This window comes from Chelonoidis abingdonii, chromosome 23 (assembly GCF_003597395.2).
Source record: "Chelonoidis abingdonii isolate Lonesome George chromosome 23, CheloAbing_2.0, whole genome shotgun sequence".
Classification (NCBI taxonomy): Eukaryota; Metazoa; Chordata; order Testudines; family Testudinidae; genus Chelonoidis; species Chelonoidis abingdonii.
In genome coordinates, this window is record NC_133791.1 from 21,648,031 (window position 1) to 21,666,747 (window position 18,717).

General features: G+C 62.5%; 2 protein-coding genes across 2 annotated transcripts in view; one reads left to right on the forward strand and one right to left on the reverse strand.

The window, feature by feature from the left end:
* The window catches only part of LDLRAD2 (low density lipoprotein receptor class A domain containing 2), a 37,767-nt gene extending 28,984 nt beyond the window's left edge, over nt 1-8,783 (forward strand). Inside the window, exons 2-6 of the mRNA XM_075060222.1 lie at nt 1,462-1,968; nt 3,358-3,362; nt 3,969-4,101; nt 4,460-4,600; nt 8,528-8,783. Coding sequence (XP_074916323.1) covers nt 1,462-1,968; nt 3,358-3,362; nt 3,969-4,101; nt 4,460-4,600; nt 8,528-8,775 — 1,034 coding nt within the window. The 3' untranslated portion in view covers nt 8,776-8,783. The remainder of the gene's footprint in view (nt 1-1,461; nt 1,969-3,357; nt 3,363-3,968; nt 4,102-4,459; nt 4,601-8,527) is intronic.
* A 3,271-nt stretch (nt 8,784-12,054) lies between these two features.
* Nucleotides 12,055-18,717, reverse strand: part of HSPG2 (heparan sulfate proteoglycan 2) — a 200,523-nt gene continuing 193,860 nt past the window's right edge. The window contains exons 95-102 of the mRNA XM_075060406.1: nt 17,547-17,603; nt 17,172-17,247; nt 16,726-16,804; nt 15,676-15,717; nt 15,113-15,183; nt 14,374-14,457; nt 13,960-14,063; nt 12,055-12,238 (exon numbers count right to left, since the gene is read on the reverse strand). Of these exons, the coding sequence (XP_074916507.1) occupies nt 12,069-12,238; nt 13,960-14,063; nt 14,374-14,457; nt 15,113-15,183; nt 15,676-15,717; nt 16,726-16,804; nt 17,172-17,247; nt 17,547-17,603 (683 nt within the window). The 3' untranslated portion in view covers nt 12,055-12,068. The remainder of the gene's footprint in view (nt 12,239-13,959; nt 14,064-14,373; nt 14,458-15,112; nt 15,184-15,675; nt 15,718-16,725; nt 16,805-17,171; nt 17,248-17,546; nt 17,604-18,717) is intronic.

The window sequence follows — 18,717 nt, forward strand, 5'->3', positions numbered from 1 at the left end:
GGGCTGCAGCAGCCATGACTGGTGCAGGTTGTTGTGGACAACAGCTTCCACAGCGCACCAGCCCTTCAAGCCTGGTGTCCCCCGGATGGAGCATGGCCAGGGTCTCAGCTAGCAGTGAAATCACTGCCTGAGCCCCAGTGCCAACAACACTGCCTGAGATTTATGGCCTGCCAGTCCCCTGTACTCAGCTGGCCCAGCCCCCAGCAGCCCTGGGATTATACCCCCCCAGACAGACTTCATCCTGGGAGCCATGGTGACCTTGGGGGGCTGCTACCCCTCTGCAGGCGTCTGCCTTGCAAGCTGACATGCTGCCATGTGGCTGGGGGCAGTGTCGCAGGGTATTGCCTCTCCATGGCCCCTGTGACCAGCTGTCCCATCCTCCCATGGCCTCCAGCCAGGCTTCAGTTATGCTCAGCCCTTTTGGATGAACCAGAGCTTAGCCCAGCAGTGCTATGGGCCAGCCCCTTAGTCCTTCTGGCCCCTGTGTCTGGGGCCTCCACGGAGCCTCCTTGGGGAGCCTGTAGGGACCTAGTCCCTGCCCTACCCTGGATCCAGCCCAGGGACCTTGCAGCAAGTGGGTTTTCTGCCTCATCAGCCCACTTCCTTCTTCCCTCAGCTATTTCCTGCACCAGCCCAGCTTGGGTGCAGGGGCTCACTCTGGGGCCAGGCTTACGGTCCCAGCCGCTGCCACAGCCAGGGGTGCTGGAAGTTTTTATATGGGGGGGCTGAGAGACTTTGAACCGAACTGTAAATGATGGAAACCACTTAGAATCATAGAATGTCAGGGCTGGAAGGGACTTCAGGAGGTATCTAGTCCAACCCCCTGCTCAAAGCAGGACCAATCCCCAAACTTCCTCCCCCTGCACTTCAAGCCAGGGGGTAGGGCAGCCCCCCAGCTCCACCCCGTTCCAGCATCTATGGCCACAGCAAAGCATGAAAACCAAACTAACAGCAGTAGAGCCCAGTACCACCAGGGACCCGGCCATCGTACTGCACCCACTGTGTGCAGGAGCCTGGCAGCAGCTAGGCTTCCTGCTGGGAGCTGAGGGGTAGAGGCCTGATGCTCTCCCAGAGCTGGGGGTCCTCTGAACTGGGCTTCTCCCTGGTAAAGCACCTCCTCCAAACCTGGCATCAGTCATAGGTGCATGGGGCAGGGCTGCCTGAGTCCACGGCTGCTCTTTAACCCCTTCTTGCCTGCTGTGGGGTTTGTGGATCCTGGCCCTTGGGGTCAGAGGCGCAACCCTGGAAGGCGGCGTCTGCGTGTCCCCAGAGCAGGCTGCAGCTGTGTGAGCTGGTGCACATTGTTAGAGCAGCTGGGCGCTAGGCAGGACGAGCCTGCAGCTGTTTGCGTTCTTTGCCGTCTCTCAGGGCAGGGACAGAGGCCATGGCCATGGGATTCAGGGCCTCCACATCCTGCTGGGGCTTGGATGGTGACTATCTTTCTCTCTCCCCCAACCTCAGTTAACCTGGTGGATTTTTGTGGGCAGACCATCAGAGACGACGGGCTGATTATCAATTCGCACAGGGACTCCCGGCGCTACTACTTCGTGGCCACGGGGACGGACTGCTCCCTCACCATGCAGGCCGCGTCGCCCAGAGACAAAGTCCAGTTCCAGTTCCGCTTCTTCTTGGTGTACAGCCTCCTGCGCCTGGCCCCCAGCGGCGGGCCCCCGCCCAACGCCACCCGAGCGCCTCTGCCCCCAGAGACCGCCCGGCCCAGTCAAAGGGGGCCTGGGCAGCCCTCATCCGGTGGGAACTGGGAGCTTCAGGACCCCTGCAATGCTGGATCATATGTGCAATTCTATGATGGCAGAGATCGCGCCGCCGAGCCGCTGGGGTTCCCGCTGTGTGGGAAGAGCATCCCCAGGCCCATCCTGTCCACTGGGAACTACCTGACCCTGCGCTTGGTGACACGGGGGCAGCAGCCCCGGGTGGATTTCGTGGGCGATTTTACATCTTTCCGGCTGGGTGAGGGGCAACACGTGCAGGCGGCACAAGCCAAAGGACTTTGCCAGACTGCCCAGCTCCAACCAGTGTTCAGTCCAAAGATCAGCTGCCCAGCCCCCACCCCCACCTGCACGGGGGGCCCTCGCCAGCTAGGCCCTGGGGCCTGGTCACTGGCCATCACAGGGACAGGGCACATATGGCAAAAGGCTTCAGTGGCAGAAATAAACAGTATTTATGCCACCTGCTGAATCTCCGCCAGGTTCCACAGGAGCCTTGTCTTTGGGTGACTGGATCAGGGCAGGCGGGGGGCCGAGGCAGGGCTGGCACGTGAATGCCCAGGGGTGCAGATTCAAAAGGCCACATGACAGGCGGTGGGAGGGGGGGAGTGGATTAGGCATGACATGGACTCGGCAGCAAGCATGTGTGATAGCACATCACCCCGAACACTCATCTGAGCACGGGGAAAATGCACCTATTTGCCAGGGACTCCACCTGGAACACACACCAACGTGTGCCTATGTCCCACACGCACAGCTGCGCATATATTCCTGAACATACACCGTCTCACACAGGCTGCACACATACCTATATACACACACACACACACACACACACAGGTACACAAACACCCCTGCACACACACACACACGGCTGCACACACGCATACCACATCTCACACATGGCTGCACACATGCTTACACACACACACACACACACACAAGGCTGCACATGAACAGCTGCATACACACACTCTCCTATACAAACACACGTGCGCGTGCACACACACACACACGCTCACACAAGGTTGCACATCCTCTTACATGAACCCTCATGCTCTCTCTCCCCCGCCCCCCTGCGCAGAGCCGAGCCCACTGTGGCCAGCGTAGTTCAGGGCTTCAGGGCGTGCCAGCTGTCTGGGGCTCTGAGATACAGGGTTCCTGGCCCTGCAAAGAGCCCTTTAGCTAGGGTGCCCTCATGGCTTTGCTGAGATCAGTGGCGACCTGTCCCTGACACCAGTGAGCTGGGTGTGGGTGGCGTGATTGCCTGGCTCTGCTCTCAGTGGTCACTGCCAGGCCCCAGAGCCAGTGGGTCCCAAGAGAAACCAAAGGCCTTTCTTCCTGGTCAGACATCCCCACTGCTCTGGTACCTCCCCCCACGACTGGAGAGGCCATCTCCTCCCCAGAGCAGTGGGTGCTGCCATATCCTTTAGCCTCTTGCATGCCTGGCCCTCCTGCTGGCTCACCTGTGGCTAGTGGGGGTGTTAATTCCTGATTGCAGGGCCCCAGCTTGCAGAGATCCTGGGTCTGAAACGCTGCAGCCTGGTTAAGGTTGCCAGGCTTTTGACCAGAATGCCCTGTTGGAAAGGGACCCTGGTGGCTCCGATCAGCACCACTGACCAGGCCGCTAAAGGGCCAGTCGGTGGTGCAGCGGGGCTAAGGCTGGCTCCAGGCCTGACCTGGCTCCGCGCGGCTCTTGGAAGCTGTTGGCATGTCCGGCTCCTAGGCACTGGGGTGGCCAGCGGGCTCTGTGTGCTGCCCCTGCCCCGAGTGCTGGCTCTGCAGCTCCCATTGGCCAGGAACCGCGGCCAGTGGGAGCTGCAGGGGAGGTGCCTGCAGGCACAGGCAGTATACGGAGCCCTCTGGCCCCTCTGCCTAGGAGCCGGACAGGCTGACTTCTTCTGAGAGCCGCCTGAGGTACATGCCATCCAGCAACCCAACCCCCAAACCTCCCCCTGTGCCTCACCCACTGCCCCAGCCTGGAGCCCCCTCCTGTACCTCAACCGCCTGCCCCAGCTCAGAACCCCCTCCTGCACCCAAACACCCTCCCAGACCCCACAGCCCTGAGCCATCTCTTGTACCCTAAACTCCTCATCCCCGGGAGCCTGTACACTTGATCTCTGCCACTGAGTCATGTACCCACGCCAGTGCGTGCTAGTAGCTGCCGACAGGGTGTGCGACACACCAGGAGCTGCCATGCTGTCAGCGCTCGCCATGTCCATTTCAGGCTTCAGCATGTCCGAGTGCAGCGAGGAGCCGTACTTCCAGTGCCGGAACAGCAAGTGCATTCCCATGAGCCTGGTGTGTGACTGGACGGGGATCGATAACTGCGGGGATGGCTCGGACCAGGCAGCCCACCCCCCTGCCAAGTGCAGAGGTCAGTGTGGGTGGGGAGAACCCCGGGGAGGGCAGGCAGGGGCGGGGTAGAGGGAGCACCCCAGAGAGCAGATAATGGAAAAGGGGGGTGGAAAATATGGGCCTGATCCTGCCTGGTGCACTCGGGAGTGCAGGGGAGCATTCTGGATGGGAGGACGGGGGAGCAAGCAGATCGGGGTGGGCGGGGGGGGGGGAGTTCTGTGGGGCCTTAGGTGAGGCAGTAGCCAGGAGTGGGAGGGGGCAGCAGAAGCTCAGGGCTGCTCCACTCCAAGGGTTTTCCTGGCCTGGGGACTCTTTGCTGGGCTGACGCCTGCACTGGCAGCTGGTGCAATTATACCCCCTTCCCCTCCCCCATGCAGGCCGCCCGCCCACATCAGCATTTCTCCAGCCTGCGAGCAGCCCTGCAGCCCACATCACTCCTTGCCTGGTGGCCTGTGGCGAGGCAGAGAAGAGCCAGCCCTTGGCCCCAGACACCACGCCCCAGGACGAGCCTGCAGCAGGTACAACGTCCCGGGCCTGGCCTAGAAATGTGCTCAGCACCTGGCCTTGTTCTCAGCATGCCCTGGGGGCAGGGCTGGGCTTTTCCCCATTTTACAGACGGGGACTGGGGCACCCGGGACCCACCCACCACAGGCACTGACATCTTTTTGCCAGCGGGTGTGCCTCTCTGCCCCCTCCTCCCCTCATGAGCTGGGGGCAGGACCTCAGGAGGGGGCGGTAGGCCAAGCGGGGGCAGGAGCACGGTTCAAGCACTGTAGCCCACAAAAGATCTTGCGGGTGCTAAGCACCCCCTATTTATTTTCGGTGGGTGCTTGAGCTTTTTCTTTTTCTCATCTAGGCACCTATTACCCCCCCATCCCCATCCCCATCCCACTTACACTTGCTGTCTGGTCACCCCATACAGGGAGGCTGTGGTAGAGCAGGGACTTGAACCAGGTCCCAGCTCAGTACCCAAACCACTGGACCAGCCTTCCCTGCGACATGCCCTGGGGGGAGTCCAAACCTGTGGGCATCCCGGACCCCTTCTGATCTCGTTTCTGGGAGGCCAAAGCCCAGGATTCCCTCAGCACTTTGCAAAAGGATTGACAGATGTGTGGGTACGTGTGTGTGTGCAATGAGAGCTATGTATGTGTCATGACAGACATGTGTGATGACATGTGTAATGGCAGGTGGCTGTGCATGTGTGCAATGAGGGACGTGTGAGCATCTCATGACACATGCACATGTGTAATGATGGATGTATGTGCAGGTGCAATGATGTGTGCAATGACAAACGTGTGCATGTGCAGTGAGACTGTCGACACGTGTGTGCACAATGAAATGTGTCTGTAATGACGTGTGTGCTCGTGTGACATGTGCATGTGTGTGCATCTATAATGACAGGTGTGATGAACTAGGAATGTTCTTACTGTTTTCTCTGAATACTGTGTTGGTGCCTCAGTGTCCCCTAGGCAGTTCTTAAGTAGCTAGGTGGTTTGAATAAGGGTGTGTGATTGCTGCAGAGCAAAGAGCCAATGCACCTAAATGCCTGACACTATCTCCTAGCAACTGATGGCCTGGGCCACTCCCCTGCAAAGATGCCAGCTGAAAGTGTTGGCAACAAAGAGATCAGGTGACCTCCTGGTCTGGGAAAGGAGCTGACCAGAGAGGAGGGGGTGGTTAGTCTGGAGCTGGCTGGGGACGAGGAGTGAAGTGCAGACCTAGGGGTCTGGCTCATTGCCCCCCAGAATGGACGCAGCCGAGGGGTCTGGTTCGCTGTATCTACAAGCTCTGTTTTAGACCCTGTTCCTGTCATCGAATAAACCTCTGTGTTACTGGCTGGCTGAGAGTCTCGTCTGACTGTGAAGTGGGGGTGCAGGACCCGGTGGCTTCCCCAGGACCCTGCTGCGGCAGACTCGCTGTGGGAAACGCATGGAGGGGGATATGCTGAATGCTCCAAGGAGAGACCCAGCAGGTGAAGCCATGTGAGCTTCTTGCCCTGAACAAGTCTGCTCCAATGGAGAGGAGGCTCCCCAGAGTCCTGACTGGCTTAGTGGGGAGCAGTTCCAGAGCATCACCCAGGGACTCCATGACAACTGGTGGTAGTGGTGGGATGTACTGCACCCCGTGGACAGCGCTTCTTGCAGTAAGTGTCTGGGGAGCAGTAAAACAGAGGAGGGATAATGAGGAGCAGGCGTGCTGAAGGCTCAGAGAGGGATGGTTTCAGGGGGCAGTTAACCTCTGGAAGTGTGTGACCAGCGAGAAGGACTGTTGGAGTAACGGGGTCCCCCTGAGGACTGCAGTGAGCAGTCTCAGGGGCGGAGGAGCTTGCCGCTCGACCCTGGGAGAGAGAAGGATTTTGCAGTAGCAGGGTTCCCCTGGGGATTGCAGGAGCAGTCCCAGGGGTGGAGGAGTCTGCAGCTCGACCCTGGCAAAGAGGTGGTGATCACGAGAAGGGCTGGCACACCAGGGGTTCTTCCTGGAAACCATGGGGGAGCCAAGAGCACACAGGCCTGTGAGTCCAGAGCCACTTGGGAACGGTGAAGTGATGGCCTATCACCATCTCCTTAAGAAGGACATTGTGATCCTGTGCACAAAGAGAGAGTTACGCATGGGGAAGTTCACCAAGGCACAGTTAATCGTGCAGTTGGAGGAGGAGGACCGCTCTGAGGAGCAGATTCCTGACCCAGATGGGGCTACAAGAGGATCTGGGAGCAGCTGGAGCAGCAGCCAGGCACTCCTGAGAGTCTGGTCCCCAACCAGACAAGGATCTTCACGATTGGGTTCCCCATCAGGGGATTGGAAATGGATGGGATTGGAGCATAGCCCGAGAGAGAGAGGACTGTGAGAGAGAGCAAGAGCCTGAGGAAAAGCTGCAGGAGAAGCAGCAACAGCATGGACTGGCGATGGTGGAGCGGAGAGGCATAGGGGACACTGAGGCACCAACACAGTGTTCAGACAAAACATTAAGAACATTCCTAGTTCATCACAACAGGTGTGTGTGTATGTGTGATGATGTGTGCGAGTGTAATGACTGGTGGTTGTGTGCACATGTGTGAAGGTGGTTGTGTGTAATGACAAGTAGGTGCATGTGTGTGGTGATGTGCATGCACTTGTGCAATGACAGGTGTGTACATGTGCGGTGTGTGTGTGTGTGCAATAACAGGCATGTATGTACATGTGCAATAACGTGAGTGCATGTGTAATGACATCAGTGTATACTTGTGTGATGACACGTGTGCTCATAGGCAATGGCAGATATGTGGCTCTGTGTGTGTGTGTGCATGTCCAATGATAGTTGGATGTGTGTGTAATGACACGTGCATGGGTGCATGCAGACAGGTGGCTGCATGTGCATGTGTGTATGACAGGTGTATGCACATGTGTAATGACAGACGTGTGTCCATATGCAATGATGTGTATGTAATATGTGCACATGTGCAATGACATGCATGTGTGTGCAATGACAGATGTGTGTACATGTGTAAGGACAAACGTATGATGACAGGCATACACCTGCACCTACCTGTATGTGCATGTGTGCAATGACACGTGCATGGGTGTCTAATGGCATGTAGTTGCATGTTTACCTGTGTGCATATGCAACAACAGCTGTGTGTACATGTGCAATGATACCTGTGCAATTACGTGCGTGTGTGCAATGACAGCTATGTGTGCATGATGATGTTTGTAATGACAGGTGTGCATCTGTGTAATGACAGGTGGGTGTATGATTTGTGTGCATGCATTGACACATGCAGGAATGTGCACTGACAGGTAGGTGCAGGGGTATGCAATAGGGGAGGTGCATATGTACGTGTGCTATGAGCTGTGCAATGAGAGGTGGCTGCATTTGTAACAACAGGCTGGTGCATGTGGGTGCAATGACACATACACGTGCTATGACAGGTGGAAGTGGTGTGTGTGTGAGATGATACGTGTGCGATGACAGGCATGCATACGTGTGTTCCTCCTCCCCCCTGCTCTGCGCTCAGGCTCTAGGAGCAGCCCCTCAGCAGCGGAGTGGGAGATGGGTTGCTGTCTCACACTGACCCCCGCCGAGGCTTTGGGCCCTGCAACGGGCACCTGCGCCATTCCACTCCCAACACCTCCCTACAGCGACCCTGCATGGGCCAGTGCCTGGGAGCCTGCTGCAGCATTGCCGCCTCTGTCCACCCTGTCCCTGGTGTCTCGCGCCTCATGCACACTGCAGCTGGCTTAGCACCACATTGCAGAAGGAACAGGGTGGCAGCAACTCAGACCCTGTGGCCCCATGGCTGTGGCACTGAGGGCATGGGAGCCCCTGGGGCTCTGCCCACTCTGTGGCAGGGCAGGCTTGCCAGAGTGGTCTGCTTTTGGCTCCAGCACGTAGCGGGCAGAGCGGTGCTGGGGAGCTGAAAGGAGGCATCCGGCACTCACTGTCCCCAGCCCTTTTCCTTCCTCTCCAGGTGAGAGGAGCTCGCGCTCCCTGCTGGCCTTCTACATCCTCCTGGGGCTTGGCGTGGGCTCAGCCCTCCTGCTCTGGTGCTGCTGGTCCCCTGGCTGGTTTATCTGGAGACTCGGGGCCTGCCGCTTCCTGCCTGGCTGCAACTCCATGTGGGCCTCATGCCAACTCTGCCCCCGCAGCTGTGCCCACAGGAACCATGGCTGTTCCAGCAAAGTCACGCCGCAGCACAGCGCCGACCTGCCCATCTGATGTCAGCCATGCCATCCTTGCCCAGGGACGGGCACCGGGCTGGAGGAGCAGAGATCCAACCTTTCCTGTCTATGCTGCAGGGATTCTCTCCGCTGGTTTGGGTCACAGCAGGACGGGCTGTGGATACCAGCTGGGTGCGGGGTGGGGAGAGATGAGAGAGGACAGGGCAGCTCCCAATACCTCCTCTGCTCATTCCCATAGACACAGGCCAGGCTCCCTGCACCTCGTCCCATGGATCAGCTCAGCTGCTTGCCCCCCCCTCCCCCGCCACCTCTGAAACACAAGGGCCCAGAGGGCTGCTAGAGAGCCCGGGAGTTGCCCCAGTGAGTGATGCAGGTGGCAGAAGGAGCGACTGATTCACCAGCAGCTAGAGTGGGGATTTGCCCCTCGCCTCCGAGCACCGTGCTGCTGGGAGCAGGCCGAGTCCCCCTCAGCGCTCTGCCCGGGACTGTTGTGATGCCTGCCGCACCGAACGCATTATCCCACCACATGATGTGAGCCCAGTAGGTTGTCCACAGCTAATAAAACAAGCAGGCCCTTTGCTTTGGAGCTGTGTGTGCCCAGCCCTGAGCTGGCCCTGCAAGCGGGGAGGCTGGATGGGCATCACTAGTGCTGCCCGTGCTGTCAGGGTCATGCTACTGCAAGAGCTTTGGAGGTGACCAGACCTGGCCCTTTCCTGGGGCGCTGCACCCGCCTTCTTTTGCAGGTGCCCCATCTGTGCCGAGGGCCGGATTTGGCAGCAGCTCCAAGCCCCCGAACTCCTTTGCAACTCCATGAGCTGCCAGCATTCAGCCCCTCTGGAAACCAAGCCCAGGCGGCTCCCAACCTCAGGACAGCCGACACTAATGGCCACTACTGCCCTCTGCAGCCTGCGGGACCCAGCTGAGGCTGGGAAGCCAGGCACGTCTGGGGCACTCCCACAGCGCAGTGGGGCAGCCCCATCCCTGAGATGGTTCAGGCTGAGTGGAGCAGGCTTGGGGCCTTTTCAGGGAGAATCCACCGCCAGCTTTGGGCTGGTTAGAGCCTGGCCTGCCCAGGGGCAGTTCTGCCAGCAGCCAGGCCCCTGCCCCTCTTGCCTTGCTGGCAAGCTGGTGGAATGCAGTGCCCCTGCCCCTGGCGGGTCGAGGCAGAGCAATGGGCCCCAGAGAATCTGGTTTATTTAGGGACAGAAGGGGCCCTGGGGCTTTCCCCCAGCTCCTGCACTAGGACCAGTGGGCCAGAGCCCCATCTGGTGTAAACTGGCTGCAGCTCCTCTTAGCTGGAGCTGAGCTGCTTTTCAGCACTTGTGGCCCTAGCGCAAATGCTGCTCCCCAGCCAGAGGAAGAGGAGTGTGGGCTTCGCCCTGGCTCCCATCCCACCCCGGAAGAAGCCCCACCAGCTGCTAGCTTGGCTTAATGGGCCCATAGGACTGGTGGGGCCCTGCCTGCAGCTGCTTGGATTCATTAACAAAGAGGACCCCATGGGAGAACTGCTAACACCCCCCATGCCATGACTCCCGGCCCGGCCCGGCCAGGAGGCGCCTGAGACAGACACACGGGCCAAGGTGCAGCTCACCCTCCGACAGACAGCTCAGGCGTTATCAGTCGTTTAATAGGAATCCAGTGAAACAGCACAAATCGGACATGGTCTGGGGTCGGGTGCGTTAACAGGGCGCCATCTGAACGGCAGGAACACAAGCAGCCTGGCTCCCTGCTGTTCTCTGGGGTGGTAGCCGCCCTGGGCAGACGGGCAATGCAAGGCAGCGGGAGCCGTGCCATATGCTGGCGCCTCGCCCTGGGTGGGACGTCACCCCAGGCAGAGAGGTGACATTTGCTGGGCTCAGTTTGAACAGGTGCCCTTGGAGCTCTTGGTTCTGCTCAGGGAGCCGGTGGTGGACTGTTCTGCCCGGCCTGCCGCTGCCTAGGCCGAGTCGTCTCTGTCCCACCAAGTGACGCTGGTGGTGAAAAAGGAGCCGTGATGCTGGGCAGACTCCAGCCAGTGCAGTTGGTGGTGCAATTCACAGGGCCCGGCCCTGGGTAAGTGTTTAGATCTGGACCTGGCAGATCCGGCAAGAGCAGTGAGCGAAGATTGTCCTGCGAGCAGACGGCTCCAGAGCAGGGAACGCCCCCCAGCCAGGCAGGGCAGGGCAGGGAATGGGTGGGCAGCTTTTAAGTGTCTGCCCAATGGTTGTTGGGTGAATAGGGGCAGCCTGGCCCCCAGAGGGTCCTGCTGCTAGTAAGGCACTTGCATCTGTCCGCACATCTGAGTGGGGAGGAATGATCTTTTTTTGGAGGGGAGCGGGGCGTGTCTGCTGGCTGCCAACAGGAACACATGACAGCCTCTAGCCATGGGATGCCCCTGCCACCAGCACCTGGAGCGAGCCGTGGGGCTGCCCTTATGCATAGGCCCCAAGCCATGCATGCAGGATGCTGGCCAGGGTACCCTGCAGCATGAGCTGTGGTCGCTCTTGGGGCCTGCCCTGCCCTCCTGCTCCGCGTCACAACCCTCCAGGTGAGGCTCTAGGGAGACAGCCCCCGCTAGGGGCTTGGGGCAGCCACGGTGCGGGGGCTGGAGCGTGGCTGAAGCAACGGGGATGGCCACAGTGTAAACAGACAGATCCTGGTGGGAACTCCCGCCCTGGCCTGCTGGCCCTGTAGTGCTGCCCAGGGAATGGAGCGGGAGGGGTGCCCAGGCTCGGAGCCCCCCGCCTGCCCCCTCACTGCTCCTGGAGAGAGGGGGCAGCTCTCACCAAGCAGGGTGAGGCATGCCACCTGCAAGGCAGGCTGTGACTTCGAGCTCACTCTCCTGACTTTGGAGGATGAATGTGGATCCTGTCCCTCCCCAGAGGAGAAAAGATGCCCTGCCTTCCCCTCTCCCCAGCCCTCCCGTCCTGTAGCAGGCATGGGGCACAGCAGAGCCAGCTGGCACCCTCCTTCCCGCCCAGTTCGGGGAAACATGCTCTGAGCACTGAAGCCAGAGGGGGAAGCTCCCCATCCCGTGGGGCCCCTGTGGGGCAGGACGTGGAGAGGGCTGGCACTGGGTTGGGCTCCCGGCTCTCTAGGGCCCTGGGCCCAGCGCGGTTGGCTCGAATCCACCGTCTGAGTTCCGAAGGGTCTGCGTTCCCATGGGGCTGGCAGGAGGCGTGGCTGCCCCCCTGCTGCCATGCCCCAATCACAAACAAACCCATCCCCCACTGGTCTGGGGTAGCAGCAAAGCACCATTTTCCTCTGGGTTTCTTTAAAAAAGTGAATCATCGTAATAATAAAACGGCCGACGTCTCGCGCTGCCTGCGGACGGGGCAGGCGCCGGCCAGCCTACGAGGGGCACTCCTGCGTGTTAACTCCAGCCTCCGCGCGGTGCTGCAAGTCAATGGGCTGCCGGGGCGGCTGGCCTGGCTCGCTGCTCAGCACCAGGTTTTTAATGCACCCTGTGATTCCTGAGCGGAACTTGCCGGCGGTCAGGGCTTGGATGGCAGGGGCGCCTCCTGGGGGCAAGAGGAGAAACAGTCAGCTCCCAAAGACACCGCCGGGGGCAGCCCCATGCTCCGCTGTCCCCAGCGCTCCAGCAGCCACAGCCGGGGCTGGATCACCCAGGGCACCAGGCACTGCCAGAGAGTGGGCTGGGCAGCTCTTACGCCCATTCACATGGAGACGTAGGGAAACCGAGACATGGAGTGAGCTAAGGGCACACGCAGGGCACGAGCTGGGGACGGACCCCCCTCCCCTCCCCGCTCTAATCACTAGAACCGTCCCTCCCTTCTTGGTGGGGGTTTATAGGAATTCCCCAAGTGATCACGATCTTCTCAGCTCAGCCCCAAACCGGGAATGTTGCGTCCTCTGCTCCCCAGCACACAATTGCACCAGGGTCCCATCCTGTGCAACACACCTGGGCTCTGCAGAGCCCCGGGACCCGGCCCCATCCACCACGGTTAGTGCCTGGCCCTGGGCCCCACAGAGCCCCGGGAGCCGGCCCCATCCGCCACGGTTAGTGCCTGGCCCTGGGCCCCACAGAGCCCCGGGAGCCGGCCCCATCCGCCACGGTTAGTGCCTGGCCCTGGGCCCCACAGAGCCCCGGGAGCCGGCCCCATCCGCCACGGTTAGTGCCTGGCCCTGGGCCCCACAGAGCCCCGGGAGCCGGCCCCATCCGCCACGGTTAGTGCCTGGCCCTGGGCCCCACAGAGCCCCGGGAGCCGGCCCCATCCGCCACGGTTAGTGCCTGGCCCTGGGCCCCACAGAGCCCCGGGAGCCGGCCCCATCCGCCACGGTTAGTGCCTGGCCCTGGGCCCCACAGAGCCCCGGGAGCCGGCCCCATCCGCCACGGTTAGTGCCTGGCCCTGGGCCCCACAGAGCCCCGGGAGCCGGCCCCATCCGCCACGGTTAGTGCCTGGCTCTGGGCCCCACAGAGCCCCGGGAGCCGGCCCCATCCGCCACGGTTAGTGCCTGGCCCTGGGCCCCACAGAGCCCCGGGAGCCGGCCCCATCCGCCACGGTTAGTGCCTGGCCCTGGGCCCCACAGAGCCCCGGGAGCCGGCCCCATCCGCCACGGTTAGTGCCTGGCCCTGGGCCCCACAGAGCCCCGGGAGCCGGCCCCATCCGCCACGGTTAGTGCCTGGCCCTGGGCCCCACAGAGCCCCGGGAGCCGGCCCCATCCGCCACGGTTAGTGCCTGGCCCTGGGCCCCACAGAGCCCCGGGAGCCGGCCCCATCCGCCACGGTTAGTGCCTGGCCCTGGGCCCCACAGAGCCCCGAGAGCCGGCCCCATCCGCCACGGTTAGTGCCTGGCTCTGGGCCCCACAGAGCCCCGGGAGCCAGCCCCATCCGCCACGGTTAGTGCCTGGCCCTGGGCCCCACCCGCCATGGTTAGTGCCCGGCCTGGGCCCCGCAGATCCCTGGGAACCAGCCCCACCCGCCATGGTTAGTGCACAGCCCTGGGCCCCGCAGAGCCTGGGAGCTGGGCCCATCCTGCCATGGGAAGTGCCCAGCCCTGGGCCAGGCCAGCCCCCATTGCTCCTAGTTCTCTCCCAGAAGCAGCAATGCCGGCTCAGACAGGGCTCCTGGGCATTAGGTTCCTGGAGAGGAGGATCCAGCTGACCAGGAAGCGGGCAGGGGAGAGCCCCAGTTCCCACCCTGTACTCCCAGGTCTCCCAAGTCCCACACAGCCCAGGTGCCTGCACCCCGCAGGTCCCTAGGGTGCCAGTCCAGCCTCACCTATGTACACGCTGCCTTGGGTGTTCACCATGACGTTGCTGCCTGGCGACTCCCCACTCACCAGCTCCTCGCCGTCCACCTGAATGGAGCCCCGCCTGCCTTCCCTGTAAGGCACAGAGCCAGGCGTGAGCCGGGTTCGTCTAAGGCCGGCCCCCATCCCAGTCGGGAGCGAGGGGGCAGGACGATCGACCACGGGGGAGCTGCGCCCACTGATACCAGTGACACCCTTGCCCCCCGGGCTCCCTGGCTCCAGGCTGCAGCCCGGCTCAGCCCCTCTGCAGGAGGAGCCTGGGGCTAAGGATCTTGGCAGAATAGTAGGAGGGCTGCCTTGCAGTGGGATGGCTCTCTCCCGCTCCCTTCCCAGGCACTGTGTGGCTGCAGGCCGGCGATGAGCTAAGACCCGGGGCCCCTCACCGAATGGCTGTCACTCTGTGCCACTCTCCATCGTTGATGGGGTCCTCAGAGACGATGCTGGCTTCACCACTGCCCAGCTGGTAACTGCGGGGAGTACGGCTGGCATTAGCACCCACTCCTGGGGGGCAGCGTCCGCATTACCCAGCGTTTGGGGGAGGGAGCAGCGCCTGCATTAGTCAGTTCTCGGTGGTGGGGACATCTGCATTACCCAGCGCTTGGGGAGAATGGGGTCTGGGGGAGACCGAGGAAAGATAGTTCTGGGACCCTAGGGGTGGGGCTCAGGGTGTGTCTAGGGTCCCAGAGGCGGGAGAGCGGATCTGAAGTGGAAGAAGTGGGGAGAGAAGGTGGGTCCGAGGTCCCAGGCAGGGGGAATGAGGATCCGGGGTGCAGGTGGGTCTGGGGTCCCAGGTGTAGGGGACGGTGGGTCCGAGATTCCAGGGGAAGGAGAGTCTGAGGTCCTGGGGTGATGGGGAAGAAGAGTCCAGGAGGAGAGAGAAGGTGGATCCCGGGTCCCTGGGTCAGGGGGAAGGAGGTCAAGAGTCCTAGGGATGGTGGAAGGTGGATCTGAGATGCTGGGGGGAGGGGGAAGGTGAATCTGGGAGCAGGGGGAAGGTGGGCCCAGGGCAGGTGGATCTGGGGATTCTAGCCTGTGCCCTGGACATCCTCCCTGGCTGGCAGGACGGGCACGTCAGGGGCCACGTGGCAGTTTGCTCCTCAGCTGGCGCCAGGCCATGCTCACCTGAACACCAGGTGTCCATCTCTCAGGCCGAGGCTGATGAAGTCCTTGGCTTTGCCGTTCTGCCCTTCCTCCTGCCAGAGAGACGTTATGAGACTGCTGGCTCCTGTCTGGCTGGGACCCTGCTCAGGAGCCAGCCCTGGAGCCATGGGCCCTGCCTGCCACCCGGGAATGTGGGAACCAGTTCCATGGCTGGACCCAGGGCATGAGCCAGCCAGCGCCACGGGGCCCATGAAGCAGCCAACCAGCAGCGCTTGCTCCCCTGCAGGACTTCTTGGCAACCCTGGGCTGGATGCTCCGACTGACCCTATACAGGCAGCCAGCTGCACTGCCCACGGGCCGTGGGAAATGCCCACCCCTGCGCGGCTGGGGCCAACGGCAGACACGGCTGTTGGGACCAAGTTGCAGGGAGTGTTCGCCAGTCAGGGCTCCACGTCTGTCTCTGGCTGTGGTGCATGCAGGTGCCCGTGCACCAGGCACAGCCTGGTGATCCCAGAGGCTGTAAGCCCCACTACTGCTCCCCACATGGTGCCAGGCCCAGCACCCAAGGGCCCTGCAGTAAATACCTCGCTAGTAGCATGTGGCTTGAAAGCAGGCTGCCCGGTCACCTGGAGGAGAAACGTGCAACGGGGCGGTGAAATGCCCATGGACAGCGAAGCAGCATGCGCCACGGGGGTGATGAGGAGCCTGGCAGCCATGGCACTGCTCAGGGAGTGGTACCCGAGGGCAATGCCAGCCCCGCATGGCATGGAATGAACAGTTGAGCATGGTAGATTAGTATGGGCCTGGCTCTCTGGCCTGAGCCAGGTGGCACAGGCTGGTTTCATGCATGCGCAGGCAGGTCGGACAATGGGATGAGTCCAGAGTGGAGCTGGGTTCTAGCCCATGCCATAGCGGGGGAGGGAACAGCCCAGCATGCTGGCCGGCGCGCCATGCTGGTGGATGGGTGTCCTGATCACACTCAGCAGCCAATCCCCCAACTGACAGCAGGCGGCACTGCTGATCAGGCCTGCCTGGCACCCCCTTCCCTGGAAGGGAGGCCCCTCTCCCTCCTCTCCAGAGGTCAGCCAGGAGCCTGGCTGCTCTGCCCTTCCTGGGGGCCCATGCGCCTAGCCCTGCCCTCCATCCTGGCTCCCCCGAGGGGCTCACTGTGCCCCTACGTGCTGAGGGAGAAGCTGGTAAATCCAGTGCCCTCTCAGCCCTGGCCCTCTCCCCAGTGGGGTGCCCAGCTCTGTCCTTACTCACGCGCTGGCCCCTCTACCCCCTTGCTGGCTGCTCTCAACCCGCCGCTGTAGAACTCCAGGCCAGCAAGTGCTGGCGATGGAGTCACCCTGGCTGGGGATGAGGCTGCAGCCTGTCCTCGGTGCCACCCTCAGCCCTGGAACCCAGCCCCATGAAGCACGTCCAGGCTGCCCTCATCTCCAATGTGCCCCCCCACCCTCCTGGATCCTGCCCTCGTCACCCTCACCTGGAACACCAGGGAGCCCAGACAGCCCCTCCCCGTCACCCACCCACCTCCTACCTGCCCCAGCCACCTATGCTGGCCTGGCTTCCACCTGCCCCGGCCCAGATCCTCTCCATACACAGCGAGGGGCCCAGCCCCTAGTGCGACTCACCACGCCCTGCCACAGGAGGAGGCCATTCAGGGAGCGCGTGCGCACTTCCAGCTCAATGGTCTCTGGAGACTTGGGGTGACTGCAAGGAGAAGACAGCGGCCGTCAGCCCTGGTGGGGGGTAAGGACCAGACCATGGTGTGCCCTGGCAGCGCTGCCCCCCCCCCAGCCCCCAGTCCCCCTGCCCAGGGCCCAGCTTTGCCATTCCTCTGGTTCCCGGAGCCAGGCCATGCGGCTCCTGGGGGGACCCAGCCAGAGGGCTGCTTACAGAGCGGCCTGCCCAGCTCACACTCCAGGCTCCTCCCCGGCTACGCAGAACATGGCAGGGCTGGCACTCGGAGCCAGTGCTCACCCCAATGGCGCATGCTGGGAGCTGCGGGCCTTCCCGAACACAGATGACCCTGGGGCGATGCCCCTTCTCCCCGTCACAGCATAGGGGGCCCACTCACCTGCGGGGCAGCACGTGACGGGGGAGCGCAAGGTAGCCGCCATCCTGGAAGTAGGCTCCGTACTGGCCTGGGGCGTCTGCAGGGCGAGAGCTGGGATCAGACAGCAGGGGGCGCTGGGAGCCACTCCATCCCACACCTGGGCTTAACATTAACCTGGCTGCACCCAGGAGAGCCAGTGCTGCTTCCTGACGCTCCCCCCCCTGCAGCTCATTAGAGCCCCCCCTCCCCCGGGGTGAGCTGCCTCACCCCACCCTTGACCACCCCCCGCAGGGAAGTGCAGGGTCAGCCTGCGAGCTGCTGGGCCAGGGTTGCTCGTACAAAGAGGGGGAACGAGAGAGGCAGTGGGCGAGACGCCAAGCAAAGTGGGTACCATACCATTTCCCCCGCTGCCCTCCAGGGCCCAATCACGGTCCAGCGCCGCCGGGGCCGGGCCTGCATGGAGACAGACACACGGGTTACAGGGAACGCATTGCACAGCACAGCAGCACATGGCACGGGCGCTGCTCCATGCCAGGGGGGAGGCAGAGGGAGTCGCTCTGCCAGCTCGGACCCTGGCGCTGGCTCCCTGCTGGGCCCTGCGCTGCACGGTGCTGGGGATACCTAGTGCTGAGCGCCAAACCAGAGGAACTGCCCCCCGCCCCGAGCACACGCTGCTGCCAGACCCTGCCCCGAACACACGCTGCCCCCGTCCCCCACCCTGAGCACACACTGCCCCCAGCCCCAGCCCCAGCCCCGAGCACATGCTTCCTCCACCCTGAGCACATGCTGCCCCTAGACCCTGCCCCGAGCACACGCTGCGCCTGCCCAAACACACGCTGCCCCCAGTCCCCCCCCAGCAAACACTATCCCTGCCCCGAGCACACACTGCCCCCAGCCCCGAGCGCACGCTTCCTCCACCCCGAGCACACGCGTCGCTCGGGGCTGGGAGGCAGCGTGTGCTCGGGCGGGCTGGGGGCACGTGCCAGTGCTCGGGCGGATGCTGGGGCAGCGTGTGTTCGGGCGGGGAGCAGCGTTGCTGAGGGTGGAGCTGGGGGGCAGCGTTTGGCTCGGATGGCTGGGGGCATGTGTGCTCAGGCAGGGGATAGCGTGTGCTCAGCGGCGGGGCAGCGTGTGCTGGGGCGGCGGGTCTGGCCACGCATGCTCAGGCCGGTCTGGGCAGCGTCGGCTCAGGCGGGCTGGTGGCGCGTTCGTGCTCAGGGTGCATCTCTCTCTTTGGTGTGGTGGGGGGGTCGCTCGGGGCTGGGAGGCAGCGTGTGCTCGGGCGGGCTGGGGGCACGTGCCAGTGCTCGGGCGGATGCTGGGGCAGCGTGTGTTCGGGCGGGGAGCAGCGTTGCTGAGGGTGGAGCTGGGGGGCAGCGTTTGGCTCGGATGGCTGGGGGCATGTGTGCTCAGGCAGGGGATAGCGTGTGCTCAGCGGCGGGGCAGCGTGTGCTGGGGCGGCGGGTCTGGCCACGCATGCTCAGGCCGGTCTGGGCAGCGTCGGCTCAGGCGGGCTGGTGGCGCGTTCGTGCTCAGGGTGCATCTCTCTCTTTGGTGTGGTGGGGGG